Raw genomic sequence first — 22,842 nt, 5'->3', positions numbered from 1 at the left:
CCAGTTTCAGAGAGAAGATCAAGAGCATATTTCCTTTGTAAGAGCACAATCCCAGATTTAGATCAAGCAACTTCTATGCCAAGAAAATACCGACGAGTGCCTAGGCCTTTTATCTCAAATCAAGTCTCAAGAAAAGATTTAAGTTGTAGAATCCCTTCGATATCATCGCCAGACAACGTGATGTCATCTACATAAACAATCAGCACCATGATCCCAGTAGGCCGACAACAGATGAAGTGAGAGTGATCGGCTTGACTGCAAATAAATCCAAAATCCAGGAGAGCATGACTCAATTCATCAAACCAAGCGCATGGGGACTGCTTAAGGCCATAAATGGACTTCTTCAAGCGACACACAAAGTGTTTGTCAGAAGCCATAAAGAAGCCTAGGGGGTGATCCATATAAACCTCCTCGGTGAGATCGCCCTGTAAGAAGGCATTCTTCACATCGAGTCGAGGGGCCAAGATAAATTGACCACCAAGGAGATAACCACATGAATCGAGTTAAGATTGGCCATAGGAGAGAATGTCTCAAAGTAGTCGATGTCATATGTCTAAGTATAAAACCGGGCCTTATGTCGATCAATAGAACCATCGGGAAGGTACTTGATGGTATAGACCCACCAACAACCATTTGTTTGCCTTCAGGTAAAGGAACTAACTCCCAAGTCTTGTTCCTTTCCAACGCTTGCATTTCGACCATCATAGCCTAAGTCCAATCAAGGCTACTCATAACTTCCTTCAAGTTATGCGGGGTAATAGTGGAGGATATGAAAGTTGCAAAAGACTGGAGTAAAGGTGAAAGATGGTGATATGAAACAAAATTATTAATGGAATGTTTAGTGCATGAGCGGGCAGGTTTGTGCAAGGCAACAGGAAGATCATCATCAAGAGGTAAAGAAGGTATACCTGAACCACCAGCAAAAGCAGATGAGATGAGGGGCAATTGAGCAATTGAGGATTTAGTGCGTCAATGATACACAAGAATGGGCTTTGAGATAGACGGAGTGGGAGCATCATCAAGACATGAGACGGGAAGGGGTATGGAGGAAGATTGCACATGCTCCCTCTGACTCAGAAGAGGACTGTAAAGATCTCCCTTCATCAGAGAAATATGGAATGTTTTCAGAGAACGTCACATCAGTGGATACATCTCTTACTAGTCCGAGTGTCATAACATTTGTACCCCTTTTGTGATCTAGAGTAGCCTAAAAAGACGGACTTTGTGGCCCATGGACTCAACTAGCCATTAGTTCAATTGAAAATTTGAACAAAGCATGTGCATCCAAAAACTTTAGGGGGTAAAGGAAAGGATGCATGTGGATAACAAATTTCAAATGAAAACTAATGCGACAATATTTCGAGATGAAATACGATTAATTAGAAATACAGCAGTAAGCAAGGCATCATCCCAAAAACGTTTAGGCAGATTAGACATGCAACAAGTACTCACCCCCATTGTCAGAGTGAAGAACTTCAATAGAATATTGAAATTGGGTAACCACCTCATTGTAAAATATTTTAAACATATCAAACACTTCATTTTAGACTTTAGAAGATACACCCATGTCATTCGAGTACAATCATCAATAAATGTGACAAAATACTTATATCCAAAAAGAGAGATAACAGGAGCAGGGGACCACACATTAGAGTGGACAAGCTCGAAAGGTCTAAGTGTCCTATCAAATGAACTAGGAGGGAAGACAATCCGGTGATGTTTGGAGAACTCACAAGTCTCACAGCATAAGGGTTTACATACAGAGATTGAAGGAAATGAGAACTTTAATCTAGACAAGGAAGGGTATCCTAAGCAGTAATGCCACCTAGACACGGACTCCTTATCTAAGGATAAAGCACTAGTTCCAATGGTCGGTGCATCATCTAGGAAGTAAATGCCATCACGTTCATAGCCCCTACCAATCATTCGCTCCGTCTGGAGGTCTTGAAACACACAATGAGAGGGAAAGAATGTCACAGAACAACTCAAGGATTTTGGAAGAGAACTAACGAATAGTAGATTGAGAGGAAAACTAGGAACATCTAGAACAGACGACAGATGCAAGGAGGAAGAAAGCTTAATGGTATCGCTCTTAGATGCAGGGGTTTGGTTTCCATCCACAATAGTAACAAAATGCTACTGATTAGAAGAAAGGTAAGAATTAAACAGGTGAGGCTTACCAGTCATTTACAAGGTGGCTCCAAAGTCAATGACCCAGGATGAAGGAGAGGAGGATACATGGAGAGCGGTACCTAACTGGGCTACAGCGGCTCCAGAAACATCAGGATAATCACGAACATGGAATCGCATAAAGGCATCATAGATCTCTCAGGAGACGAGGACAGTATCACCAGAAGGAGACTTCTCTTTATGTTCTCCAAGTGTAGATTGCAAAGCTGGATCAGCATCAGAAGGTGCACTACTAGCCAAAAATGCACTCGCCCAGGGTGGACGACCCATAAGTTTCGAACACCGATCAATAGAATGATTTGTGCCCCCACAATGAGTGCAACTGCGAGACTCATCACGGCTGCGTCCATGTCCACTTCGGCCACAGTAGCCACCACGATCGATAGCACGGCCCCGGGCTTGATTGTTATACCAAAAGTCATGGCCACGCCCAGGTGTTCTAGATGCAAGATTGAAAGAGGACCGGTCACAAACTGCGTATGCAAAATTATCATATGATACGGAGGTTGATGTGGATAAGGTAGCAACACGTTGGACCATAGCATAAATTGATGTCAAAGGGGGAAGAGGATCCATCACAATAATCTGCTCACGAACACTTTTACATTCAAAGTTAAGACAGAAAGGAACTACATGCTTCGGGTTTCTTCTCGTTGTTTATAAACAAGATCATACTCTTTCTTGGACTCGAACGGAAGAGGATGATGGAGATCCAATTCATCCCACATACCTCGAAGGGCAAAAAAGTACTCATTTAAAGATTGGGAATCCTTTTGAAATCTGCCGATATCCGAAATCAACTTAAAAACTCTTAATAAATTTCTTACTTCTGAATACATGTCATGCAGGGTATCCCATATCTTTTTTGCAGAAGATAGAAACATAAAAAAGTTATTGACAAACAGAGCTATACTGTTAAGTAAGCAAGTCATGACTTGGTAGTTCTCCTTGGTCCAGGTTTTGTAATGTCCATCTGTAGGGTCGGGAGCATCATCTAATATGTAGGTGAGTCCATCTCTTCCTCCCAAAAATAATTTCACGAACTGAGCCCACTGTAAATAATTATTACCCTCCAACTTGACAGTTGTAATTAACAATGGGTGTGAATCCAAAGACGTGGCGCGCTAGATCCGGAAGAACTTTTATCATCCATATGATCCACAGGCACTTATGGAGGATTATAGAGAATAAGAACAATCGTTGGATTATTCTAGACAGATTTCAATATAACAGAGGTCCTAAACAATGGGTTATAGGTCCAAAAAGAAGAGAAAAGTGATGAACCAGCAGGAAACTCCACAAAGAGGGTCGCATAAACACATCACATTGCCACAAAATGAAAAAGGAGCAAACCAGGTATACACCAAATCATGCAGTGTATGTCCAGGGTCCCCGAGGGGCCAAAAAACGGTGGAGCCGCACATCTAAAGTGGCCGGAAAATGCCAAAATACCTCCCCTTGATAAGGAAAACTCCCATGGATACCTTTGTAAGGTAAAACCGACCAACCCTAGGGAGAAATCCCAAAAAAAAAAAAAAAAATCCTTACTAATTTGGGAGAGATTGCAAAAATACAAAGATTTGGGGTCTTTCCACTGGACGTGAAAAACGGCCCAAACACGCTTCAAATCAACTCCAACAATCCTACAAAAATCACCATAATTCTCTAAAATCAAGCTCTACTAAATCATGTTCTTCTCGATGCAAAATTGTCCGTACAGTACGTACACTTGCTAACATTAGCAAGCCCCTACAACTCCAATCAACATGAGGTCTCTACACTCTAATACCAAGTAAAGAGGAAGAGATTGGAGGAAGAAGATGGAAGAAATGGAAGAGTGAGGGAAGAGATTGAGAATGAGAGAGAGAGAGAGAGGTTTGGAGAAAACGTGTTAGGGCTCCCAACCCCACACACCTTTTTATTATAATACGTGAGTTACAATAAAGTGCTCGGCAGGAGCACCAAACACTGTGTGAACATGCACACACAAAAGGACACATAAAAAAACATATAAAAGTACATCTATAACTCTCTATAGGCATAACCCACAAGATGCCTGCTAGGTGGAGAACACTGCCAAATATCTAAAGAGAATGAGCAATGGATGAGGTGATTCACCGATTCTTCATCCATTAGGCAAAGGAGGCACACATTTGGCAGAATCATCCCTCTTTTTAAAATTGTCAATTGTGAGGATTATATTCCTGCTCGCAAGCCATTCGAAGGCAGCCACCTTAGGAGGAAGTCCATAGGTCCAAACTGCTCCAGTGACCAGTGTGGCAGTAAGATTAAGAAATCTCCGAGCAAAGATAGTTGTAGAGGGACTTGACTGAGAAGACTCTTGATTTGGATAACTTCCATGACAAAGGGTCCTCGTGGGTGGGGTTGGGGCAAACCTCCTGCAAGAGAGAGAGAGAGAGAAGCAACGTGAACTCATGAATCTCTTCATCGGTAAAATTTCTTCTGAAAGGAGGGATCCAAACTCCTCCTTGACCATTTTGATAGAAGAAAACTTCGACTGGAATAAAAGGGTTAGAGCAGACTGAAAACAGAGAGGGAAAAGCGACAACCAGCGTGGTATTTCCGCACCATTGATCCAACCAAAATCTGATACCGTTTCCATCACCAAGAGAAAAACAGACATCATCAGTAATGCACAGGGTTAGCTTAACTATATTTCTCCAAAGGGATGACGTTCTATACAAAGAGGATTCCTTCATCCACCATCCAGAGCCAGAGGTACCATATTTGGCAGCAATAACTAGTCTCCAATGACTGTTGGATTCAATCCCAAACCTCCAAATCCATTTGGCTAGAAGGGCCTTGTTCCTCAATTCCAAGTTCTTTATGCCCGTGCCACCTTCGCTATAAGGGATGCAGACTTCCTTCCATTGGAGCAACGGGAACCTGAAGGATTCTTTCTCCCTGTGCCACAAAAACTTTCTCCACATCTTGTCAATTCTAGCAATCACAGATTTGGGGCAAAGGAACAGTTGATGGGTCGGAAGTCTTTAATGTTCTTAGCTCCTAGTTTCGGATCAAGGCCAAGAACGTGCTTCCCAATTCTTGATACAATCTCTTATGCTCAAACAGCTCTAGCACAAAAGCTAGGAGATCCTCCTTGACCAATTCCCAAAAAGTTTTTAAAAAGGCAATTGGAAATCCATCAGGCCCCAGGGCTTTGTCACTTCCTAGACCCCAAACTGCGTCTTTAATCTCTTCCATGTCCACTGGTCTTTCTCAAATCAACGCTTCTTCCGAGGTGGATTGGAAAGGGATGCCGTCAATCCTAGGACAATCCACATTGTCAGCTGTCAGTAAACTAGAATAGAATTGAACAATGGAATTACAAATAACATCTTTGTGACCAGCACATTGTCATTCTCAAGGGAGGCAATTGAATTAACACGAGAACGGTCACTAGCATAATTATGAAAGAATTTCATATTGCGATCTCCTTCTTTAAGCCACTAGGCCCTGGATTGTTGTCTCCACTTAATCTCTTCCTCTTTCAGCCTGGCACAATAATTAGAAGAAAGTTGGAATCTTAAGGATCTTTCTTCCTCAGAAAGGAGGCACGCCTCTTCTTTAATATCTAATTCTTGGATGGCTGAGAGAAGGGAAGACATCTCTAATTCTCTTGATCCAAAAATCTCTTTGTGCCAAGATTTTACCTTGATTTCGACATTTGAAGCCTTTTAAAGAGAGTGAAACCCGGCTGCCCTTCAATAACAAAAGATTTCCACCAATCCAAAACAAGATCACTGAACCCATCAAATTGAAACCATGCCAGTTCAAATATGAATGGATTCGGCCCCCAGTTTAATTCATCAGTCTCCAAAATGATTGGGCAATGATCGGAGATTGGTTTGGGCAAACCTCTCTGACGAGCAAAGGAAAAATAGGAAATCCAATCATAGGAGATAAGGAATCTATCCAGGAGAGACATCGAGGGAGGGTTTCTATTATTAGACCAGGTAAAATTGACTCCTGCTATCGGCAGGTCCGTAAGGCCACGATTGGAAACCCAATCAGAGAAATCTCTCATGGAGGCAGTAATTCTTGAACTGTTAGAGCACTCGTAGGAAAAGCAGATACAATTGAAATCACCACCAACCATCCAAGGGAGATTCCACCTATAAAACACAGACGAGAGTTCAAGCCAAAAAGAGGTGTGAAACTGAGATTTGGTTGGCCCATAGACTGCAGAGAAGGTCCATAAAAAAACCCAAACATTAATGGAGAACAGGCCCAACCAGCTATCTTCAACAGATCGGCTAGAAGCCTAACGATCCAACCAAATCAAGGGCCAACCAATCTTTACCTTTTCACGCCAAAGGGAATTGACAAAACCTCCGTCCATCGACTATAACTTAGTTTCCTGCAAGACAATAATTTTAGCTATGGAGCAAAAGCACGTATCTAACCTGGGATCTTTTCTGGGGGCATCCCAACCCCCTAACATTCCAGGACAAAATCTTCATTGGTGCACCAACGCAACCCTTCCCACTTTTCTAGCCTTACAGGGGATGGCCTCTTGCAAGCCTTCTGGGTCCACTCCCAGCATTTGCAATTTCCTGTTGGGGCTGACAGCAAGCATTGGACCAGAGAGAGGGATCCCTTCGACAGTCACTCACAGACCCCTTTCAACTACCAGCTTGAAGAGCACAATTTAGCCTTCATTAGAAACACCAAAGACTACACCGAGTAACCTCCCGACATGGCTGACCACATCCCAAACCCATTTTTTCTTTTTAATCACCTCAATCAGATTACCCAACACTTCCCTGAAGAAAGGAGGGGAGGGCTCCTTATGACAGTTGGGGGAGGAATTAGCAGAGAAGGTTGTTTTAAGAGGGGGAATATCCAAGGCATCTTCCAGAACTTCACTAGACAGGTCAAAAGAATTTTTCGAGTGCGAGGGACGCACCTGGGCAACAGGAATAAGGGCCAAAGGACCAACCAAGAATGAGACAGAACTTCGACCAAGAGGTGAATTCAAAGGAGGATGGGAAAGAAACGGAGGGGAGGAATGCGGAGTGGCATAGATGTCTGGTCCTTGCTTCAAAGAACCTACAGAGGAGCACCCAGCGTGGGATATCTGAGACTCACCAGATTAAAGAAGAGTCAAGAGGTTTGTTGGAGATGAGGGTTCTGCGAGTCAAAATCCACATAATTTGACTCTGAATCTGAGCAATCTACTTTGGATGATTCTTCTAAGGAGGGCAAACGATCTTGAAACTCTTGATCAGCAATCGCGTAGAGCACTGGCCTATACTCTTGATCGATGGAAGGAGAGACGGGGATCTGACTTCAATCCTCCTCGGTTTGAATTTGGACTGAATTTGGCTGGGAGGGAGGTTGAGAGAAATCTTGATCTAGTTTCGCCTTAGACACGCTTGGCACGTACAACGAGAGGACGTTAGTAGGGAGGATAGCTACCTTAGAGCATGGCCGCGTGTCAGCATTCTGAGCAGTCTTGAAGAATGGATGACTCTGAGGGGTCCTCTTGTCAACAAAAGAGGCAAGGTCAGCGTGACTAGACCCAAGCTATAAAGCAGAAATAAGCGAGAGAGACATGTCCATCAAGGAGACCCTATCAGGGTACAAAGGAGGAACCGTAGCTTCATGTGGCATACCTCTCTCTAGCACATTTCCTAAGACAATCAAAGGAGATCCAGCTCTATCTCGATTAGCAGGAATCGCAAGGATCTCAAGAGATGAGTCAAAGCCCAATATTTCATGAGACGAGAACTCATCCAACTTCTCGAAAAATCTTGATAGGGATGAGATTTGAACAAGATCGGGTGCCTAAGGGTTCTCCATGTGTCTTTCATCTAAAGCTAAGACATCATGTCTATCCTCACACTCTTGAGGACACGAGCGAGGGGAGTACTGTTGTAGTCCGCGATGCATCTCCATGGGTACTCCATCTTCCCTGGCGAATATGGAAGTTGGAACTTGAGCAGTGCAGGCCTCCCTATTGTTAATCCGACTCTCCCTCTGAATCCGGATTTCCATGGACCTTTTCCCCGCAAGAACCTTCGCAACACTGGGAATCTCCGTCGAACCCCCAACTCTAATCAGCATTCTGGTGTCGCTGAGATCCTCCCAACTCTCGGTAGCCTGATGAATCTGTAGGACTTCACATACACGGGAACCCAAAGAAATGAAAAATCTCTAAACCACAATTCAAGAGGAATGCCGTAAAACTGAAACCAAACATCCTTAGATCCAAAAGGGGACCAGGATTCCCATTTGCACAAGTCCTCGATCGGACCAATCTTGTTCATCGTTCCGATAGAGAAAATCCTATCCATATCAGTGAGGGGCCGAAAGAAGGCCTAGACATATCTTAAAATCCCAGATCTTTAACTCCGAGCAAGAGGCTCCCTCTTTAGTCTGGGAGTTTGTGATATCGTTGGCTTCTCTCCCCACCTGCTGGAAGGAGATGGGGAGGCTTCTACATAGGTCCAACACTTCATAGATCATGCCTGTAACTCTCCATGGATCACCGCCCAACAATGCCCACAATGCGAGGTTCTTTGCATCCCCTTTGATTGTCACTGGCCGTAGCTCATTAGCTATTACCAGCTTGCATGCCCGCAGTAGCGCAGCAACTTCCACATAAGAGTCGTCGTGAATTCTGTTTCCCGACCAGACCTAAAAATTCCATTAACCATCCCCTTCGTGATTTGTGATGCATATCCCCAATCCCAAAATAGCCCGGATTTCCAAAAGTGCAGCCATCAAAATTGGCCTTAAAACGGCCAGCTTCAGGAGGGATCCGAGTAAAATGAGGGCCCCTATTAATTGGGTTCCATTTAAAAGCTTTGATCCAATCACATGCCAGGAGCATGCAAGAGATATTTTTTTATTTTGGGACCACTCTGACCCAGTCTAGAACAGCCCTGAACACCTTATTAGCAACCCCACCTACGTCTGCTTGTTTTCCCGTGAATATCCAGCCATTCGTCTCCAACCAAATACCCCACAGAGTGGTGAAAACAGACATTCCACAGGACTTTCCCCAGTTCACTCCACGCATTAACATAACACCCCATGATCACATCTTTCACCGACATCAATAACACCGAATTCAAACCAAACTTCCCCAACACCCTTGCCCAAATCTCCCAAGCAAAATGCAGCTGACCAGGAGATGATCCATTGTCTCTTCTTGATGAAGGCACATCGCGCAAGGATTGACCAGCACTATTCCCCCCTTGAGGTAATCACTGGTCAGGAATTTTTCCAGGCACGCAGTCCACACAAAAGCCCTAACCTTCAATGGCACTGGGACCTTTCAGATCTTTTTATAACTAGCATGAGGTGACCCACAGTCATCCACTAACCCATGATCACATCTTTCACCAAGCCAGGTAACAACCAATTCAAACCAAACTTCCCCAACACCCTTGCCCAAATCTCTCAAGAAAAATTGCAGCTAACCAGGAAACGAATCACAGACTCTTCTTGACGAAGAGTGAAGACAAATCTCGCAACAATTAACCAGCACCGTTCCTCTCTCTTGAGGTTATTGGTGGTCAGGAATTTTTCCAGGCTCGCAATCCATGCAAGCCCTAACCTTCAATGGAATTGGAACCTTCCAGATCATTTTGTAACTAGCTTGAGGTGACCCGCAGTCCTCATCCAGCAGTGGGGCACAATATTTAACAAAAAAGATCCCCTTTGGATTGCTGCCCGAAATTCTTCTCTTCACTGGCAATCGGAATATAACACTCTCTAGAAGCATGGGAAGCCTGAAAAGCCTACAATTGTCGCAATCTGTATGGATTCACAAACCCGAGCCCCATGTGTGATCACTCAGGGCCATCCAAAAATATTCCATTTGAACCATCAATTTGGTCCAGATCTATCATCAGACCATGGATCGGATCAAGGAGCTAAACCAAACTAATTTAGACAATCCATGTAGTCCAGATCTACATTCTGGATACTTGGATTGTCCAGATCTTCAATTTGGATGGTTGGAGATGTCAACTCTTCAATAAGGGCCCTTGGATGGGCCTGATATGCCTTTTGATGGCTTGATCCTCGAACAGGTAGACCATACTGCATGGTGCATCATTGATCACTCTCCTGGGTCCCAGATGCAACAACTCCCACCAGTCTTAAAAAGCAATCATCCTCAAGTTAAGGCCAATAGTTGTCCATCACAATGATCCAACTTTGTAGCACATCTTCCTCGGTTTCAGCAGTACCTGATGGTGAAGACATAGCCACTGGATTGGCTCAATCATCCTTCGACTCCATATTAGAGTGAGATGCAGTGTCTTGGACGAGCCAATTGTTGTAATGGGGTGACTGACACGCCCATCTCAACTTTCATACATTCCTCGTCAGAATTCAGGGATCTGACAGCTGTGTTGTCTGACACTTCTTCAGTCCTCTCAACCATCCACCTGACAATAGACCTGTCAACTGTCCCATCAGTCTCTACCATTGATTCATCTGTCAACTTCTCTTTTCTTTCACTAGACCCAAATAATCCAATTGTAGGTCTATCAACAGCTCCATCTGCAGATCCATCAATCAACCCAGTAGTGGATTGATCTCAAACCACAACACTTTCACATAAATCTTCTTCTGGATCTTTCAATTCAATGGATTGAGACCCAACCTGTCAGTACAGGGAATCTATGCAAAGCTCGGACAACCTTCTTCAATGATTGTATATTTATCAGTATCTTCCCTGAGTCCATTGAACACCACCCACATTTCTCAATCTTCTTTGGGCTGTCACATGGATCCTTAAGATAGAACCTGTCACAATTACCAACATATTGTGTTGTGGTCACTCATATCGATATGGAACCCCATAAGAACCATAGGAAGATGGATATGAGTTGAGGCCATAGGAAGACATGTACAAATCTATCGTGATAGGCATGAGTTATCCCTATAGAATTCAGAAGTGGAATAGGGATGTGATGAAAGGAAGACGGATGAGGAACATTGTAGTACAGGAATCCGGATAGGAATAACAGTATGGAGTATTACAGATATGCTCTTCTTCCCATCTCAACAACAACTGACAGGCTATACGCAGAAACCTAGGGATAGCCAGATAGGTTTGAGGTGCTCCTTGGGGATGACATAGGGTTGGCAATGGGGTTGTTTATGGGACTGCTTAAGGCCTGGAATAGGGCAGATTATCGGTAGAGCTGAGGTTGAGTACTGTGAAGGTTGGTTATGGTTAAATGAGTGGGTGCTATAGGAACTGGGGCGCAAGACTTTGGGTTGTAACCAGGCCTGTAGTTGGGGTTTTATGGTGTCTTTGGGTTGAAAATCAGATTCACTTTGGGTAGGTTAGGAAAGAAGGCTGTACAGCTGGGATAGATGGGCTCTTGGTGTGTGTTGTTTAATTTCCAGGCCTGTGCAACGCCTCGATATGGGCTAGGATGGAAGATCTAGGGACTTCTTTTCTCAGCTGGACTGTGAATTGGCTGTTGATTTGGAACTCTAGGCCGAAACAGGCTAGAGATTTGGATTATTATATGGGCTGTTTAGGGTATGAGAACGCACCGAATGTTACAGAAAAGTAACACCCACCAGCCGAAAAAGGAAGAAAAAAAAAAAAAACTGCTAATATAGGCAAGACATGCCAGCATCATAGAAATCCATTATTTTATGGCCGATCTATTTACATATGGACTAGAAATACCTTTTATACGCTAAATACAGATATCCATCAGATCTCTCAAATCTAGCAAGTGCTATTTTAGGCAGGCAAAAACAAACGAACAAAAAAAGACTTGGAAAAAGGAAATAAAGGACCAACTAAAAACTCTAGAAAGGGAAATAGATTGACACCAATTATAAGGTAAATACCCAAAAGAGCCATGCGTTGTGGGTTGTTTATACAATCGAACCATGAGTAGAACCTTATAGTAAATTTCTGAAAACTCTGCAATTGTTTCAATACAAATGGAGTCGTCGAACCTCAAGACACATGTGATCAGTCAGGGCCATCCATATGGGCCTATAGGTCCCAATTTTCCAATGAGACCAACGATTTGGTCCAGATAGATCATCTGACCATGGATCTAATCCCAGAAACCCACAACATGCCGCTGGGTAGCGTTCTCCACAAAATGCACCTTCTCTATTGAAAAGAACCCACACCACAGTGCATCCTCTCAAGAGTGTGGGGAGAGAGTCTTTAAGGCAAAACAACCCCAAACTGGCAGGAGAAGTGATCCCACAAATACCTAGGCATATCACAAGGAAGAAACAAGAAATCTACATTTTCTTCATTTTTCCGGCACATGACAGGCATGTTAGGTAGGAGAATCTGATGCTTTTTTCAGATTTTTCAACACTAAAATGTCGCTTAACTCATCAAGGACTTGGCTTTTTATACACATGGGGAACATGCGCAACATCAAAGCAATCGTCAGATAGGCGGATGGCCCATGCCGCAAACTTTACACTGATTGGACATTCTTGGATCAGAGTGATTTTATAGGGAAAAAAAAAATGGTAATCAGGGGAAACTTGGTAGACTTTTCTTATAACTTCTCTATTTTCATTCCCCAAAGTTCTCTGATAGCCTCGGAACTTGTACACATTTACCAGTATACGAAATGCAAGTCAGTTATAAGCTAAGCATAAGCAGGTGGCAAACAACACAGTCTAGCCCATTCAGTAATAGAGTGAATTCCTTTCTATATGTTGACTGGAAGAGGAAATTCATTAAATCCTACAAAATGTGTTTTGCGTAAAGACCTTACCTCTTCATCTTCCTGCAAAAAGGTCCTCAAATCTTCACTTTGCTGCAGTTCAGGATGCGAAGCGATTCGATTTACAAATATATCCAAAGCTTGACGCCTCATCTCAATGAATTCGGCACTGAAGCGGAACTTCTCTGGGCGTAAAAGAGATTAAAATAAAAAATGAGTCAAAACAATTAGAGATGGAGTAACAGATACTATAAATATAGGGGATGGAATATATGTAAATTGTGTGCATGCGTGTGCATAGTCCTTAGTACTCCTGCAGAGTATGTAACACTTTTCTCTTAGGTTGTTCGTTTCACCAATTACCCCAGTAATGTGAAGGAAATGCATCACTATTACGATTTTACCACTGCCAAACCAAACATGGTAATTGATGGTCAAATGCAAATGTATTCAGGAGACTGTAAAGGAATTTGTAATGATTGCACTTTTTTTATGGCATTACCGTGAAAATCTTGAATCCAAACGGTGACATCAGTGTGTTTTAGTGATGATTTGATAGTGATGTAAAAAAAAATGGCATCATTATGATTTTACCACCCATAAAACCAAACACGAGAATCAACAGTCAAATGCAAATGTGGTCAGAAGACGGGTAAAGTAAGTTGTAATCATTGCACATTTCCTTTAGATTACTAAGGTAATTGTGAAACTAACAGGCCCATAAGGTAATACAAAGATGTGTGTTAGTCGATTTTGACCTAACACAACAACTCTCTCTCTCTCTCTCTCTCTCTCTCTCTCTCTCTCTCTCTCTCTCTCTCTCTCTCTCTCTCTCTCTCTCTCTCTCTCATCTTTTCTACTTGGTATCAGAGCGTGGAATCTTCACGTCGATCTCTGCTATAGGATCCAACTGATGTCGGCATCTATACAATCTTTACGGACAAAATGATCAGGAAAAGAATGGTTTGATGAAGTTTGATTTTAGAAGACATGTTATGATTTTTGTGGAATTATTTGGACTGATTTTAGGTATGTTTGAGCCATTCATTGCATCCAATGGAAAAGCCCTAAAATCATAATTTTTTTAGCTCTCTCCCAAATCATATGTTGTTTCTAAGAAATTCTAACATAGGTTAGATCGGTTTGACCTTAATAGGCTATCCATAGCTTTGTTTTGAATGGTAGGTTGGACCTGTTCCACTGCATTTGGGCCTTTTTCATCCCTAGAATACACCAGATACTTGGTGTATTTTCTAAAGTCATGTGAAGATGTTCAATGCATTAATCCAGAGAGTTGTTGATGTGCGATGTTAAGGTTTCATCCTTGATGCTTCTTTTGGGCTATTTTGATGTGAAAGACTATACACCATATATGTGGTATACGAGCTGAAGTTGTGTAACCTAGTTTGGGTCTTTTATTTCTTTTAGAAAGGTGTTGTGTACAAATTTTATTAAAGTTGGGTACCAATATGGAAGAAAATTTTTCTTCAAGATCTATTGTGGGGCCATCTAAATCCCACACTCTATTGATTAAGGTTGAATAGTAATAACTATTTGCAATGGGCTCAATCAATTAAGTTGTTTTAAGAGGTAGAGATAGGCTCACAAATATATTGGTTGAAGTTCCTAACCCTATGGATGCGAAGTTTAAAACTAGGAGTGCACTAAGGAAAACTATCAAGTTATGGCTCGGCTACTCAACAGTATGGAACCCTCTATAGTAACTCCATTATGTTTCTGACATCCGCCAAAAAGACATGGGACACCATTCGTGCCACATATTCAGAGGCTTGGAACATATCTAGGGTGTATAAGTTAATTTCAAATATTAGTAGATTCAACGGAATTCTAGAACCCTGAAGAAATACTTTACTGCCCTCTGAGGCATGTAGGATGAGTTATATATTTATCACCACCATCTTCCCTCTCATTGCACTCAAGATTATATGATCTCACCTGGCAGCAACAAGAAGAAACTCAAATTATGCAGTTTCCTTCTAGGCTCAATTCAGAATATCAAGGTGTTTGCGCTCAGATTAATGTTATAGAACCCCTTCTCTTATTGTCATTTATGCTCTTGTTCAGAGGGTTGCTACCTCATCTTCCGCTACTCCTATAATGACTGACAAATCTGCTTGCACTGGTGAGGATCGTCCTTCTTATAGCCCTTGCCCTAGACCCCCAGGATGGGGCGCACATAATCTTTAATGCGATTCCGGATATGGTAATCAAGGCAGGGGGATGTGGCAATCGTGATCAAGGTGGTCGTGGCCATGACCATAATGGATCTACTCGTGTGTGCACCCACTATGGTGGCATGAATCATTCTATTGACTGATGTTGGGATATTATTGGTCATCCTTCATGGAAGGAGCATTTCTAACTAGTAATGCCTCCTTTAACTCTGAGAAGACTCCATAAGAAACTTCTGTAGGGCCTCAAGTAATGTCTACATTAGGTGATTCTATTACCTTGTCCTAATAGGCCTATGATACCTTTATGTAGTTTCATGTTCAAGACACAACTGCTACTTCCAAAGCCATTATGGTCTAGTTAAGTACTGCTCTCCATGTATATTCCCCTTCTTCCTAGGTCTTTGATTTTGGAGTCACTTCTCTTTTGACTAGCAAGTCTTATTTGTTCAAATCTTATCAATCTTCTAGTCAGCCACATTTTGTTATTGTTGCTTATGGTAACCAGTCTCCTATATCTGGAACTAGTTCCATCAATCTTTCTCCCACCATGCATCTATCGTTTATTCTACATGTACCTAGTTTTTCTCTTAATTTTTTATCTTTTAGCACTCTTACAAAATATCTAAATTGTTGTGTAACCTTTTTATTATTATCACTGCATATTTCAAGGCCTCTAGATGAAGCAAACAACTAATGGGAGCCATACACATGGGAAGATTTACTTTTTGGACAATGCACCTATGATAGTGTCCAGTGCTCTATCATTGGATATGCAGTATTTGTCCATATGGCATTATCATTTAGAATAGCCATCTTTATCTAAGTTAAAGTACATGTTTCCTTAAATTCCAACTACCAAGTCGTTATGTTGTGATACGTGTGAGTTTTCTAAACATCACCAAACTCTGTTTCCTCCTAGTTCATCCGAGAGGAAATCCAAACCATTTGAGTTAGTTCATTCTAATGTTTGGGGTCCTGATCTTGTGAACTCTGCTTCAAACTATAAATACCTTATCTCTTTTATTGATGATTATTCTAGGATGATATAGATTTATCTTATGAAATTTAAGCATGAGGTGTTTGATATGTTCAAGGCTTTTTATAATGAAGTTACCATTCAATTTCAATGTCCTATTAAAATTCTATATTCTGACAATGGTGGTGAATATATGTCAAAAGCTTTCTTGTCATTTTTGCAGGACCATGGTATCATATCCAAGGACCCCCCAACAAAACAGTGTTGTTGAGAGGAAAAATCGTCATTTTCTTGAGGTCACGTGTACTCTCCTACTTGGTATGAATATTTGTAAATATTTTTGGGATGATGCAATACTTACAATCATTTTTCTTATCAATCGTATACCATCTAGAATATCGTTGAATAAGACCTCTTTCAAAATTTTGCATCCACATGACAAACTTTTCCTTTACCTCCTACGGTCTTTAGGTGCACTTGTTTTATTCATATTCTTAATGGTAGAAATGATAAGTTGAGTCCTCGAGCTATAAAGTGTCTTCTTAGGTTACTCTCATTCTCGGAAAGGGTATACATGTTATAATCCGCTGACCTGTAAGAAAAATGTATTGGTCGATGCCACCTTCTTTAAGGATATCCCTTCTCTTCTAAAAGATATTCACTACATGATCCCCTGACCAGTCAGGGAGAGCATCTGTCGTGTAATTCTATACCGCTTCCAATCCATTTTCTTGATGATGATGCTCCCACTTCTTCTAGATCCACCAACCCTCTTTCTGTGTACCAACGGTCCAACGCCAAAAAGAAATCCTTCACTGAACCACCCTCCATCATTCCACCTACTTCCACTGGCGTTTTAGGCACTCTCTCAATCTCCCGATAATCTTCTTATTGCCTTATGCAAACCATTCATGCACTAAACATTATATCAATAATTTTGTTTCCTTCCAGCATCTTTCACCATTTTTAAGGTATTTTGCAACTTCCATATCCTCCTCATTTGTTCCTCGGAATCTGAAGGAAGCTTTGAGTAATCCTGACAAGAAATAAGCTATGATGGAATAAATGCAGGCCCTTGAAAGAAAGAAAGAAAGAAAGAAAGAAAAAAAAGGAGTTAGTTTCTTTCCATGAGGGAAATTAGACTTTTGAATGTTGAAGGATTTATACAATCAAATATCTTCCCAATGGTTCCATTGATAGTTATACGGCTCGGTTAGTCGCCAAGGGTTACACACAAACATATGGCGGATTATTTTGAGACATTTTTTGACCAAGCATAACACCTTCATGTGCTTATTTCTTGGGCAGTAAATTTGCCTTGGCCTTTATTCAAATTGGATGTAAAGAACGCTTTCTTACATGGAAATCTTACAAAGGTAATTTATATGGATCAACCACCGAGTTTTTCTATGCCACGTGAACATTGTGCCAATTGCCAAGTGACTCACATCTTGTGTGTTGTTTGAAGAAGCTATTTATGATCTCAAGCAGTCCCATTGGGCTTGGTTTGACAAATTTAGTCATGCTCTTCTGGACTTTAGGTTTGTTCGCAATCATGCCGATCATTCTCTTTTTATCTGTCACTAGTCCACTAGAGCTATAGTTTTGATTGTTTATGTGAATAACAATGGTTGTCTGAAAATGTTACCACGAGTGTTGTTGTACTTAAATCCTTCCTCAAGACAAGATTTGAATCACAGATCTTGGGACTCTTCATTATTTTCTTGGAATTGAGTTTGTTCGGTCCAATTCCGGAATTGTTGTTATCTCAAAGAAAATATGTTCTTGATCTCTTGTCAGAGACTACGATGCTAGGGTGTAAACCTGTTGCTACACCGATGGATGTTACTAAGGAAATTAGCATTAATGATGGAGAGCTTTCTAATCCTAGTATGTATCACCACTCACCAGTTGGTTGGCTGACTCATCTACTTGACTATTACATCGCCTGATCTTTCATATGTTATGGGCATTGTCAATCAGTTTATGCATGCTCATCGTACAACTCACATATTGTTGCATATTGAATTATTCGTTATCTAAAATCGGTCTTAGCAAAGGTTTACATTTTCAACAACATGGTCATCTTCATATTTCTAGTTACTCTGACGTTGATTGTGCTGGAAGTTTTCATGATTGACAGTCTATGTCAGGTAGAGGTGTACACGAAGCGAGCTAGCTCAGTTGGCTCGCTCGACTCGACTCGACTCGACTCAGTTCGAAGCTGAGTTTGAACCGAGTCGAGCTGATTTTTGGAGCTCGGAAACAAGTTCGAGCTTGCCCCAGCTCGACTCAACTTGGATCGAATCCAGCTCGAACTCGGCTCAACTCGGTTTGACTTGGCTCAACTCGGTTTGACTCGGCTCGACTCGGTGCAGGGGTATATGTACCCTTCAAATTTATTTAAAAAAATAAAATAAAAATAAGACCTACAACCTTTTTGCCTTTACTCCTTTTCCCTTACCCGCACTGCCACACGAACCCTATCCCCTTTCGCCCCTAAACCCTAACCCGAGCTCGAGCTCCCCTCTTCCGGTATTCCTCCCTCTCTCTCTCTCTCTCTAGTCTCTCCCTCCTCTCTCAGTCACTCACCTCGATCTTCCTCCCTTTATTAATATTGATGTTGCTTAGCAAGTGTTTGATGAAATGACCCAACAAAGTGTGGCTAGTGGCAAGGAAGGTATGTATATGAAACCAATACCCTTTGTTTCTTTATTTTTATGTTGCTTTAGAAGGTGTTTGATAACATACCTATAAAACCATTGCCGCTGTCTTAAATACAGTGAGATTTTGAAGGTGCAGTCCAAGTGTTTGTGAAAATGCTGCACAAGCGAACTCGGCTCGAACTGGCCCGCGTTGCTAACCAAACAAAACCAAGCTGGCCAATCAAGCTCGAGGACCAAGCCGAGCCGAGTTCAAGCTGAGGTCAGCTAGTGGCCGAGCCGAGCGAGCTAAGGCCAGCTTGACATAGTTCGACTCGATGTACACCACTAATGTCAGGGTATCGCACTTTTGTGGGTGGAAAATGTCACCTGAAAAGAAGCGATCAGTTATTGCTCGATTCACTACATAAGGTGAGTATAAGGCGATGGCTCATGCTACATGTGAATTTATTTGGCTACAAACCTTATTATAGGAACTTGGCTATCCTTCTTCGAGTCTCATTCCATTATATTATGATAATCAAGCTGTGATCCACATTGCTAGCAATCTAGTACTTCATGAGCATACTAACTACATTGAGGTTGATTTTAATTTTACACAGGACAAAGTTGCTAATAAGGAGATTGAGATCCCTTTTTTGTTCCCTCAGGGGGAGCAGGGAGCAAGCACCTTTCTTTGAGTTGGAGGCTAACTCTTCCTGAGATTTGGTGGTCCATTTGGGGGGGAAGATATCGAAGATGCTTTTGCAATCAATCCCATTCCTTACACATCGTGCTGACAGGAACGTTGGTGCTGTTGTCGAAGTGGTCCGTTTAGAAGCTTGTTCTGTTTTTGTTTTGTTCCCTTTGATGGGGTTTTTTGCTTTATATCCTTTTTGTATTTTTTTCCTTTCCAGCTTGTTGGGGATTCTTCTTAATAAAATCATTATCACTCTTCAAAACAAAAAAAAAAAAAAAAAAAACTCTTAAGTCTTTTTTTTTTTGAATGATCACTAAATCTCTAAGTCAAGATGCTCTTTATCGTATGACTGACAAGTAGGAGATGGAATATAAGTAAATTGTGCATGAGTGTGTAGGAGATGGAATATAAGTAAATTGGGCGCATGTGTGTGCATAGTCTTTGGTACTCTTGCAGAGTATGTTATGTTTTTTCCTCTTAAGCTAATATAAAGATGTGTGTTAGTCGATTTTAGCCCAACACAACATCTCCCTTAAACCTAAAACCCTTTTCTCTATTCCTCTTCTTCTCTCTCCTGTTCTCCCTTTTTCTACATCTCTTACTCTCAGCCTCATCTTTTCTACCATAAATTAAATGTTAATGGGTAGTATCCTCATCCTCCATAAGCATTTTTATAAAAGAACCATGATATCACAAGATTTTCTAAAGGTATTTAGTTTAAACAACCTCATAAAGGACACTAGAATTTTTGTTGATGGCATGAGGATTTAAGATGCTCTCCCCGCATGTTTCAACATGTCACATGTGCTGAACATCCAAGCCTCTAACATCAAATGTGAACCAGTGATCAACTATTTTCAACATCCATTGTTCGTACACATGCACCCACCCAATCATCCAACTAACCTGATCTTAGATCAAAGCATATACACGAATCAACTTGATGAATGGCACAAATCTTGCACACTACTCTCCAAACTACCTTTGCATTTCTCTTTAATATTTTAGCTGCACAAGGTTTTGGGAGCCTCTTTCTTGATAAAACGTTTTCAGAAGTCCAATATAATATTTTTTATTGAATTCTTTGCTGATGAAATTGAGGTACGGATTACATCTCCCTCTTCATATCAATGTTGAAACAGTTTTCCATTTCTAATTAACATTTCACATGCACATAAGGACACTAATTGAAACAAATGGAAATTAGCCATTATGAGGAGGAATCCAGTGCTCATCCAGTGGCATATATCAGATGCTATCAATCCTTAAACTACAATTGTCGAATGTATAGATCCATCGGAACCAAGTAAACAACTGATAGACCATTTCATGGATAGGCAATGGTAAAAGAAATTGCAGTGATGGACTGTTATTAATAATTCCTTGAAATAACTGGGACAATGCTATGATGATGGTGGTGATGGTGGCTGGCTCTGACCATATAAAGTAAAGGCGTTTTCCTCAACCGTTGCTCGAAGCTTCTCCTGACCATCCAAAAATGGGTGATGGATCAGATAGTTAATAAGTGTGAACTTTCAATCTGCGGAATTTTTGGGCTATGGCTCGTCCAAGATATAGTCCACTAACTGGCCTACAGATCCATCCCAAAGTGCACAAATCAAGGGTTTGTTCTTGTAGGGTTGACAGCATTAACTAAATGGACTGAACTCAGACTGGATCCTAAACCATCATACAATTCAGCAAACTTGAGCATGTTAATCAGAAGCAGAAAATCAGCTGTGTGTGAGTGATCTCAGGGTTGAATCCCTAGTAGTGTCACCTTTGGGAAAAAAATCAGCAGCAGAAAATCGACTCTACCCAAATCTTGTGATGGTCCACCCAATAAACAGACTTACAGCTTGGAAAGCAGGAGGATTTTCTTCTCACAGAAACCGGTTTCAAGCTCCAACCATTTTCGGGACTTTGTTAACCAGGAATGAGAGAACACATGGGGAGCTCAATACACAACTTCTTGCATGATAGCCAGCACCAGACTGTGCTCTTGTGGCCATGTCATCTGAATCCTTTCTTGGTTACATGTCATGGCAATATGGCATGTAACATGGTGTCACATGAAAAAAAAAAAGTTATGAACTATTTACCTACAGCACTCTTCTCTGGAAGAGGAGGAATAAAAATCCCTTTGTACTTTTCAGAAAGCCGATCACGCAACCACACGAAATCACTGTAACGACGGATGACAATCTTCTCTTGACCTTGATATTCAGGCAAATTCGTCTGCCAAAAAGTTAATTTCCAAAATACAAAGTATTAGAAAGGAATACAAAGAGGGCTGATCACCTACAACCAGCTGAATGATACCATCCATTTTTTTATGCCTTCAAACATTGTGGTTTCCAATTTAGGCCTTACATATAAATGAAGGGAAAATTCTTGTAAAAAAGGTCGTAAAGTTCACTACAACCATCTGTAGGTGATCAGTTCTCATGCGAATAATGGCCTAATCACACTCCTCATTGCACAGTGAAGATAAACAGGGAAAAGTAGAGAAAGAGTTGCTGCCAAAATACAAACATGCACCTCTAAATTTTGGTGCTTCCAGTAATAACAAAAAGCTATTAACAAAAAGAGCTACTTTTGATCTACTTTACATTGCACCAGTCCAGAAGGAAACGTGCCTATTTACACAAGTTATGACTAATTTTGAAATTAATGTGATTTCCACAGCATTGCCAAGATACACATGAGAGAAGTTCTAAGGCAATAGATCAAGGAGAGCTAGGTTGTCTGCATGATAAGTTCCATAGCATCAAGGGTACATTAGCCTTCACATCACATCCCATATAGCCAAATAAAGGTGCATGCACTGCTTTGTTAAGGAGTGCGGCATCTCTAGGGATGCCCAGAAGCCAAGTGATCACTCAAATAAGCAAGAAGGGGCTCACATGTAACTTTCCCACCAGTACAAGGTATCCAACATGTAACTGAACTAATGTTGGGGCAGGAAAGTGGAAAGAAAGATGAAGAGGATCAACATACAGCTCTATCCAAATTGAAGATGGAGAGCACAAGTGATGAGGACATCGTGCACACGCACGCCCGCACACCACCACCCCTACGCACGTACGTACGCAGAAGGAGGACCCCACCATCGATCTGGCTCGATGACGACGTCCAGGGAGGGCCTCCTAGCTAGAAGACAAGTTTTGGTTCAGAAAAGTGGCCCGATAGTCAAGAAAAGCCCACCATGGGATCTCATGATCGTGGCCCACTCGTCGGATTGGTTTTATATTTTAAGTTTTGCTTATTGTTATTATTTAGAACATCGTGAACGTTTTAGATTTCCTTGTTTGGTTTTTATTTTAGTTTACTTCATCGCCAAGTAATAGGTGTCGCACATGGTGCGAGTTTTTGGGTATAGGGTTCTCCCTATAAATAGGCACCCCTTGTAGTTCTTTTCATTCATTGAAGT

General features: G+C 41.5%; 1 protein-coding gene across 1 annotated transcript in view; it reads right to left on the bottom strand.

Annotated features, from left to right (window-relative positions):
• Window positions 1-22,842, bottom strand: part of LOC131235672 (sorting nexin 1) — a 54,110-nt gene that overhangs the window by 20,637 nt on the left and 10,631 nt on the right. The window contains exons 3-4 of the mRNA XM_058232953.1: window positions 21,512-21,647; window positions 12,948-13,081 (exon numbers count right to left, since the gene is read on the bottom strand). Coding sequence (XP_058088936.1) covers window positions 12,948-13,081; window positions 21,512-21,647 — 270 coding nt within the window. The remainder of the gene's footprint in view (window positions 1-12,947; window positions 13,082-21,511; window positions 21,648-22,842) is intronic.

Source organism: Magnolia sinica, chromosome 19 (assembly GCF_029962835.1).
Source record: "Magnolia sinica isolate HGM2019 chromosome 19, MsV1, whole genome shotgun sequence".
NCBI lineage: Eukaryota > Viridiplantae > Streptophyta > Magnoliopsida > Magnoliales > Magnoliaceae > Magnolia > Magnolia sinica.
The sequence above is the reverse complement of the archived record's forward strand: the minus strand, read 5'-3'. Positions and strand labels throughout refer to the sequence as shown.